This window comes from Mustelus asterias, chromosome 5, assembly GCF_964213995.1.
Source record: "Mustelus asterias chromosome 5, sMusAst1.hap1.1, whole genome shotgun sequence".
In the NCBI taxonomy this organism is placed as follows: Eukaryota; Metazoa; Chordata; class Chondrichthyes; order Carcharhiniformes; family Triakidae; genus Mustelus; species Mustelus asterias.
Genome location: NC_135805.1, coordinates 22,826,322 through 22,835,353, shown reverse-complemented (window position 1 = coordinate 22,835,353; position 9,032 = coordinate 22,826,322). Strand labels below are relative to the sequence as shown.

The window sequence follows — 9,032 nt, the reverse complement described above, 5'->3', positions numbered from 1 at the left end:
GGGGGGCTGACCATTCTTTTGACCTTTGGCAATGCCTGGCCACTTGACACAGCTTTGGGCCAATGTTTTCATCCTACTTTGTCCAGGGTGTGCATCTCCTGTAGCAAAAGCCATTACCCCAGGGTGGCACTATTACACGAGCCCCCCACAACAACATGTCACCCTGACTATATCTCTGTCCTATGCAATAGGTAGGGTCTGAGTTGCTCTGACTTATCATAATGCCAAACTTGTACTTTTGATAGTAGTGGGTCTCTCTCAGTTCAAGTTTTCAGATGGGTACCTGAGGCCGGCAATGTCTTGAGCAGGCGCAACATCATTATTTCTTGTTGTACAAGTGTTGACAGGACGGTCTGCGGAAGAGGAAGGCAGCTGAGTTCACCCCCATTCGATATTTGCCTCCCTGGCCAATGCTGCAAGGAGTAGTTGTACGCAGCTAGCAAGAAGGCCCATCTCTGTACCCTCGCAGAGACAACTGGTGGCACGGGCTTACCCTCTCGTAGTAAACCCAACGGCAGCTTGTGATCGAGCATTGATATGTGAATTTTAGGAGTAAAGAAGCAATGATAAATTCAAAGCCAGCAATGGTTCTATTGCGTGCAGTTTTGAGCACATTATGGAAATTGCAAAGCCACTAGACAGTCAGGATTCTGCCAGAGTTGGAAGCTACAGCAATGGAGAGATGTATTAATGGAACTTACTGCACTGGAGCAGGAAGCAAAGGAGAATTAAAAGGTGCTTGGAACTAGGAAGAGTTTTGATAAGAACAATGGAATAAGATTGCTTTCTCTTGTTGACGAGGATCAGGGGTCATCAATTCAAAGCCAAAAAGAGCAAAAATGTTTCTTTTCAGTAGGGCTGTTGGAAGACTGAATGCTTTGACCCAGGTACTGGTTGAGGGAAGGATCTTTTTAGGGAACATTGAATTAATATTTGAAGCAGAGGAAAATATAGGGACTTGTGGAAAGAAAGCAGGAGCCTGGTCATCCTCCCACTATACAAAACGTGTTTCCAAATTAGAAACCACTTGTGGCACAAATAAATTACAACTCAATGCAAACTGCACAGAAGCAGAGTTTTAAGTACTCACCCTGTACACTTCTTTGGTCTCCAGGTCCCATAGTTTGATGCCACGGCCCGCTGATAGCAACATCTTTCCATCGGGGCTGAGACAAAGACAACTGACGCTGCCTTTCTCAGCTTTCCATTTGCTGTTTGGGAGGGGAGGGGGGAAGAAACATGTGTTTTAGGTTTAATGTTGCACATGTAGATAAAGCTGCAACACTATAGAAATTAACAAATTCTTCTGATTAATTTTCAACTGGGGCTTGGGGAGAGAGGATGTAGGTCATTTAGCCCCCCTCAAGCATTTTCACCATTCAATGATGCAGAACTCAATTTTTTTTTAAATCTATCAACCTCAGTAACTGATCTAGCCATTTGTGGAGGGACCTTCCAAACTCCCATCACTCTTTGACTGAACTGTTTCCTGATTTCACTACTGAAATGTGTGGCTCTAATTTTTAATACTATAACGCCACACATTCCTATACTCTCCAGTCAACAGAAATAGTTTAGTATTATCTACTCCCCCCACATCTTGAAAATGTCAACTGAATCATCCCATAAACTTCTAAATTCATTAGAATACAACCCGAGTTTGTACAATCACTCCTCAGCTTAATCCTCAGAGTCCAGGCATCATTTTGGCAAATCTACACTGCGCTCCCTCCAAGATCAATATGCACTACATTAGGTGTGGTTGGTGCCCACAGTTGTTCATAATACTCCAAGTATTATTAAACAGAACTTTTTCACACAGGGTTTCATTTCAAAGACGCTTACAAATAGATTGATTTTACGTGCTAGATTTAGTGCTCAACTCTCTTCCTTTCTCCCTGGGCATCTAAGCATTGATTTTTAATCACTTTACACCTGGACATGTTTAGCTTGCAGTTTGTCTTCTCCTGCTTGGACCAAGCACCTCTTGCAATATAACTGCTTAAAGTCTCAAACACCGTCATGAAACCAGCAATTCTTCAAACTGGAGCTAAGGTCAGGAAAACCAATGTGTCACTTAATATACTTTACAGAATTCCAATATAAAGCAGCCAATTGTTTCTCTAGAACCCATTCGAATTATGCTGATTTCTTCCTCTCTGTGCCCTGCATCAAATTTAAGATCCACTGGGGGCACAATGCGATAGATGGAAGCAGCCCTCTGCTATCTCACACAAGGGAACATTCTTCACCCAAGAGCTTGTATGCGTCACTGAGCTATCTATCATAGCTGTGCCCACATGGTCTAAGAGTTTGGAAGAAGAGTGATGTTGGACTTGAAGCATTAATGCTGTTTCTCTCTCTTCACAGATGCTACTAGACCTGCTGAATTTTTCCAGAATTTTCTATTTACCTCAATATTTTGCTTTTATTTTATTGTCAAGAGTATTGAGGGAGACTTCCCATGACTGAGGTTGAATCTAATTAAAATTACACCACCAACATAGCATAAAATAGTATTATTTATTTTCTGCACATTAGGGTGAAGGGGTAACAGTAATGAAGGGGCCAATTTTGGAAGGCAGGCAGTCACACAAACACAATCATCATTTCATCTGCAAGGTTATCATTTTGTTTTAAATTAACCCTGAATGGCTACTCATCACCAAAGCAAATCGAGGGATTAGCCAGCTTGCTCAGACAGCCAAGGATGTGTCGTCAGGTTTGTCAGCAAAACAGCGAAACCTTAACAAATCATCACAGCAAGACTTCTGGAAACCCTGCTTTGGTGTAAAGAGTAAACTGTGCTCAAGAGATACAGCTATTCGTTTATGTGACAAGATTGAGAACTTCCACTAACCTTCCCTCCCACCACCCCTGACACCCCATTGCACAGAAACTTCACGCATTTGCTTGTTCCATCATTTTAATGCCAGGCTAGATTCTGCTATCATTCAAAACAAATCTAATCAATACTGATAACACAAAGTGCGCTGGTGGGGTGTGCATTCTGAAAAATCGTCACAGTTTAATGTAAATCAACAATGATCTCCTTGGACATGTGATACCATTGTCAAAAGGAGGTTTAAGAAAATGTCACATGGCACAGGTAATGCCCAGTGAGTAATCTTAAACTCAAAGTACCAAAATGGTAACCAGAAGAAACCCAAGAACCAAATATTTCATTTTTATTAAAAATTCATTCGTGGGACATGGGTGTCACTGGCTGGCCAGCATTTATTGCCCATCCCTCGTTGCCCTTGAACTGAGTGGCTTGCTAGGCCATTTCAGAGGGCAGTTGAGAGTCAACCACGTTGCTGTGGCTCTGGAGTCACATGTAGGCCACACCGGGTAAGGATGGCAGATTTCCTTCCGAAAGGGCATTAGCAAATCAGATCGGGTTTTTCTGACAATCGACAACGGTTTCATGGTCATCAGTAGATTTTGAATTCCAGGTTTTAAAAAATTGAATTCAAATTCTAACATCTGAGATCAAGGAATAGAGAAATGGCACAAAAAGGGAGTCGAGGCCGTAAAAACATATACTCCATAAAATACATAGTGTGATACAGTACTTACTAATTTATGAAGCTGTCTTGTGTCTCAGATACAATTTCAAACATTCAAGCCACAAAAAGACACAGCCTTTAATTCCAATTTAATCTCTAGAATCAGACATCAACTCACAAAGCAAGCAGCTTTAACTTTGTAGAAGTCACACACAGATATTTACCATTTCCACCCTTTCCAGTTTTTTCAGAAACTGTTTAAGACTGTCAAGTTGAAGATGCTGCAAGCACTGGGCCTCCACGATAAAAACCTCAGTTAGTTTCAACGATGGTACACAATTCATTTTAATTCCATTTACCAGCAGTGTGCTCAGATGGCCATAAATCAGGTGTATTTTAAACATCTGAGAAAGAGGCACCTTAAGCGAGCAATGAACTTTGCTATTTAGGACTGAGAGAATGCATTCAGTTAAGGAAACATTTCTCTGTCCCAATTTTCCTAAAGCACAACCAATCGTGTCGCTACCTGCCCCCCACAGCCACCGCAACTCTCAGGAGTGATTCACAAGTGTCTCAGGTTCTGAAGACAAGTCATAGAACAACAAACACTTGCCAGTTGTGCTGTGCATGTTATATACATTGCAGATCCAGTCAAATGATTTATTTTCAGAAATGGTTCACATCTCGGGGATACTCTCTGGTTTAACTATCACAACAAAAACCTGCAAACTTCTGGGGGAACCAATGCGAGCAACTGAACTCCTGAGAATTTACCACCACACAAAGGACTGCGTAACCAACAGAAGGAGATGGGAACTGTCACGGTCAAAGGAACCGTGGCCATATCTTGGCTGTTACAAAAGAATTGATTATAAACTTCAAGCAAAGATTCACTTGTAGAATAATCAAACTTCAGAAAAGTGGTATTCATTCATCATTAACTGGATTGGGGAAGTTATTTCTGAAGAGCCAGTCTAACACACAAATCAGCCAAGTTCCCCAAATCTGAATACAGGAATTAAAGAGGCCTGGAAGAAAATATCTGCCGATTTTTCATGGAAACTAGCAATCCCAGTATCTTTTCTTCAGTTTTGCAAGCACCAGGCAATGAACTGCCACATGTGTAAAATATCATTGCATAGGAATCTGTAATGTGACCTCAGCTTTTCACCATGTATATTATGGACTTAAATTAGATAACATTAATTTAAGAGCTATAAACTGTAATGGTGGGAGCACAAAAGACTGGCTCTGTGAAAAGCTATGACACAGTTTAATGTGAGCAAGTGTAAGGTTACGCACTTGGATCTGCGATAGATAAATATGAATAATTTATTCATGAACACTGGGGAAGGGAGCAAAGGGAATTCGATATCCATGTACACAAATCTAAAAACTGGTGCACAGGTACTAATGCAATGTTGGAAAAGCATCGAAGCATGTGTGACTCTGTTCTAACTGAATTGCGGAACATGCTTTATCAGCTGAATGGTACACTGTTCACATGTTCTTCCGATCAGTCCCATTAAATGTACCCTGGCAAATTTGCAATGCGTTTCCTACACCACAAGATTTGATTCCAGAAATGAGAGGTTTGTCTTACAAAGAGAGATTGGGCAGTTGAGGCCAATACTCCTTCAGAAGAATGCGATCTCTAACTGAGATGTACAAGCTGATAACAGGGACTGACAAAGCAGACATGGAGTGGATGTTTCCTCTTGCAGGGAATCTAGAACAGGAGGTCATGGTACTCTCTGGTTTAACTTCTTCTCTATCACAACAAAAACCTGCAAGCTTCTGGAGGAACCAATGCGAGCAACTGAACTCCTGAGAGTTTACTACCACACAAAGGACTGCGTAACCAACAGAAGGAGATGGGAACTGTCACGGTCAAAGGAACCGTGGCCATATCTTGGCTGTTACAAAAGAATTGATTATAAACTTCAAGCAAAGATTCACTTGTAGAATAATCAAACTTCAGAAAAGTGGTATTCATTCATCATTAACTGGATTGGGGAAGTTATTTCTGAAGAGCCAGTCTAACACACAAATCAGCCAAGTTCCCCCAAATACAGGAATTAAAGAGGCCTGGAAGAAAATATCTGCCGATTTTTCATGGAAACTAGCAACCCCAATACCTTTTCTTCAGTTTTGCAAGCACCAGGCAATGAACTGCCACATGTGTAAAATATCATTGCATAGGAATCTGTAATGTGACCTCAGCTTTTCACCATGTATATTATGGACTTAAATTAGATAACATTAATTTAAGAGCTAGAAACTGTAATGGTGGGAGCACAAAAGACTTGGCTCTGTGAAAAGCTATGACACAGTTTAATGTGAGCAAGTGTAAGGTTACGCACTTGGATCTGCGATAGATAAATATGAATAATTTATTCATGAACACTGGGGTAGGGAGCAAAGGGAATTCGATATCCATGTACACAAATCTAAAAACTGGTGCACGGGTACTAATGCAATGTTGGAAAAGCATCGAAGCATGTGTGACTCTGTTCTAACTGAATTGCGGAACATGCTTTATCGCTGAATGGTACACTGTTCACATGTTCTTCCGATCAGTCCCATTAAATGTACCCTGGCAAATTTGCAATGCGTTTCCTACACCACAAGATTTGATTCCAGAAATGAGAGGTTTGTCTTACAAAGAGAGATTGGGCAGTTGAGGCCAATACTCCTTCAGAAGAATGCGATCTCTAACTGAGATGTACAAGCTGATAACAGGGACTGACAAAGCAGACATGTAGTGGATGTTTCCTCTTGCAGGGAATCTAGAGCAGGAGGTCATGGTTTTACAATATGGGGAGGGAGATTTAAAACAGAGATGAGGAAAAATTACTTCTCTCAAAGGATCGTGACTCTGTGGAATTCACCACCCGAGAGAGTGGCGGATGTCGGGACATTGAGTAAATTTAAGGAAGAGGTCGACAGATTTTTAGTAAGGGTTTGGAGGGCCATGATGAATGGACAGGAAAGTAGAGTTGAGGCTGAGATTAAATCAGCCATGATCGCATGAAATGGTGGAGCAGGCTCGAAGCCCTACTCCTGCTCCTAGTTGTGTACAATAATGCAAGGGTTAATTTTCTGCAACTATTTCAAGACAACTTCAAAGTGCACATTCCGCTGAGGATGTGTTAGGGTTGATATCCAAACTCTACCACTGTAAAACACTTTGCTCACTGCTATTATGTAAACACCCAGGTCAAAGGGAATTTGCTCAACAGTTCATGCGCTCAAATGCTTTTTTTAAACTATCCTTCAGCAGACATCTTTGAATTAAATTCACCAACTTAACACTGATTCACCACACCAATTAATCTGTTCCATGCACTTTCAACTAAAACAACTCCATGATTTGGCAGTTCCACTAGTCCAGATGTGTGGCCTGGTGTTAGGACTTATACTGTTGGTAACAAACTCAAGGTTTTCTTACCAAAAAGGACAGATAAAGGATTTAACATTTTCTTTTGTATTTTAGGGCTCGATGTTTTAGTGGAAACCTCAGCATGTGGAGAAACCAAGAGTCTGGAATCATCTAACTAAGGCCGGCAGATTTCCTTTCCTAAAGGACATTAACGACCCAGTTTTTTAAAATCACAATGTGGTAGTGACATGATCCCATCGCTGATACCAGCATTTAGGATGAGGAGTGAGGAACATATGGTCCTGCGAAGTCTATGTGCAAATCAGGACCATGACCGACCTGGCCACTTCCATATATGCTGGTGATGGCAATAACTCCTGGGCTCGAGCAATGACTTGAGCATTGGCTGACCATTCTTTTGACCTTTGGCAATGCCTGGCCACTTGACACAGCTTTGGGCCAATGTTTTCATCCTACTTTGTCCAGGGTGTGCATCTCCTGTAGCAAAAGCCATTACCCCAGGGTGGCACTATTACACGAGCCCCCCACAACAACACGTCACCCTGACTATATCTCTGTCCTATGCAATAGGTAGGGTCTGAGTTGCTCTGACTTATCATAATGCCAAACTTGTACTTTTGATAGTAGTGGGTCTCTCTCAGTTCAAGTTTTCAGATGGGTACCTGAGGCCGGCAATGTCTTGAGCAGGCGCAACATCATTATTTCTTGTTGTACAAGTGTTGACAGGACGGTCTGCGGAAGAGGAAGGCAGCTGAGTTCACCCCCATTCGATATTTGCCTCCCTGGCCAATGCTGCAAGGAGTAGTTGTACGCAGCTAGCAAGAAGGCCCATCTCTGTACCCTCGCAGAGACAACTGGTGGCACGGGCTTACCCTCTCGTAGTAAACCCAACGGCAGCTTGTGATCGAGCATTGATATGTGAATTTTAGGAGTAAAGAAGCAATGATAAATTCAAAGCCAGCAATGGTTCTATTGCGTGCAGTTTTGAGCACATTATGGAAATTGCAAAGCCACTAGACAGTCAGGATTCTGCCAGAGTTGGAAGCTACAGCAATGGAGAGATGTATTAATGGAACTTACTGCACTGGAGCAGGAAGCAAAGGAGAATTAAAAGGTGCTTGGAACTAGGAAGAGTTTTGATAAGAACAATGGAATAAGATTGCTTTCTCTTGTTGACGAGGATCAGGGGTCATCAATTCAAAGCCAAAAAGAGCAAAAATGTTTCTTTTCAGTAGGGCTGTTGGAAGACTGAATGCTTTGACCCAGGTACTGGTTGAGGGAAGGATCTTTTTAGGGAACATTGAATTAATATTTGAAGCAGAGGAAAATATAGGGACTTGTGGAAAGAAAGCAGGAGCCTGGTCATCCTCCCACTATACAAAACGTGTTTCCAAATTAGAAACCACTTGTGGCACAAATAAATTACAACTCAATGCAAACTGCACAGAAGCAGAGTTTTAAGTACTCACCCTGTACACTTCTTTGGTCTCCAGGTCCCATAGTTTGATGCCACGGCCCGCTGATAGCAACATCTTTCCATCGGGGCTGAGACAAAGACAACTGACGCTGCCTTTCTCAGCTTTCCATTTGCTGTTTGGGAGGGGAGGGGGGAAGAAACATGTGTTTTAGGTTTAACGTTGCACATGTAGATAAAGCTGCAACACTATAGAAATTAACAAATTCTTCTGATTAATTTTCAACTGGGGCTTGGGGAGAGAGGATGTAGGTCATTTAGCCCCCCTCAAGCATTTTCACCATTCAATGATGCAGAACTCAATTTTTTTTTAAATCTATCAACCTCAGTAACTGATCTAGCCATTTGTGGAGGGACCTTCCAAACTCCCATCACTCTTTGACTGAACTGTTTCCTGATTTCACTACTGAAATGTGTGGCTCTAATTTTTAATACTATAACGCCACACATTCCTATACTCTCCAGTCAACAGAAATAGTTTAGTATTATCTACTCCCCCCACATCTTGAAAATGTCAACTGAATCATCCCATAAACTTCTAAATTCATTAGAATACAACCCGAGTTTGTACAATCACTCCTCAGCTTAATCCTCAGAGTCCAGGCATCATTTTGGCAAATCTACACTGCGCTCCCTCCAAGATCAA

General features: G+C 41.7%; 1 protein-coding gene and 1 non-coding gene across 2 annotated transcripts in view; both read right to left on the bottom strand.

The window, feature by feature from the left end:
• LOC144493400 (uncharacterized) overlaps positions 1–9,032 on the bottom strand; it is a 47,290-nt gene that overhangs the window by 14,489 nt on the left and 23,769 nt on the right. Inside the window, exons 5-6 of the mRNA XM_078212264.1 lie at positions 8,382–8,502; positions 1,091–1,211 (exon numbers count right to left, since the gene is read on the bottom strand). Coding sequence (XP_078068390.1) covers positions 1,091–1,211; positions 8,382–8,412 — 152 coding nt within the window. The 5' untranslated portion in view covers positions 8,413–8,502. The remainder of the gene's footprint in view (positions 1–1,090; positions 1,212–8,381; positions 8,503–9,032) is intronic.
• LOC144494595 (small nucleolar RNA SNORD53/SNORD92) lies at positions 2,693–2,766 on the bottom strand. Its single transcript, XR_013498124.1, has one exon. It is a non-coding gene; the product is annotated as a small nucleolar RNA SNORD53/SNORD92 (small nucleolar RNA).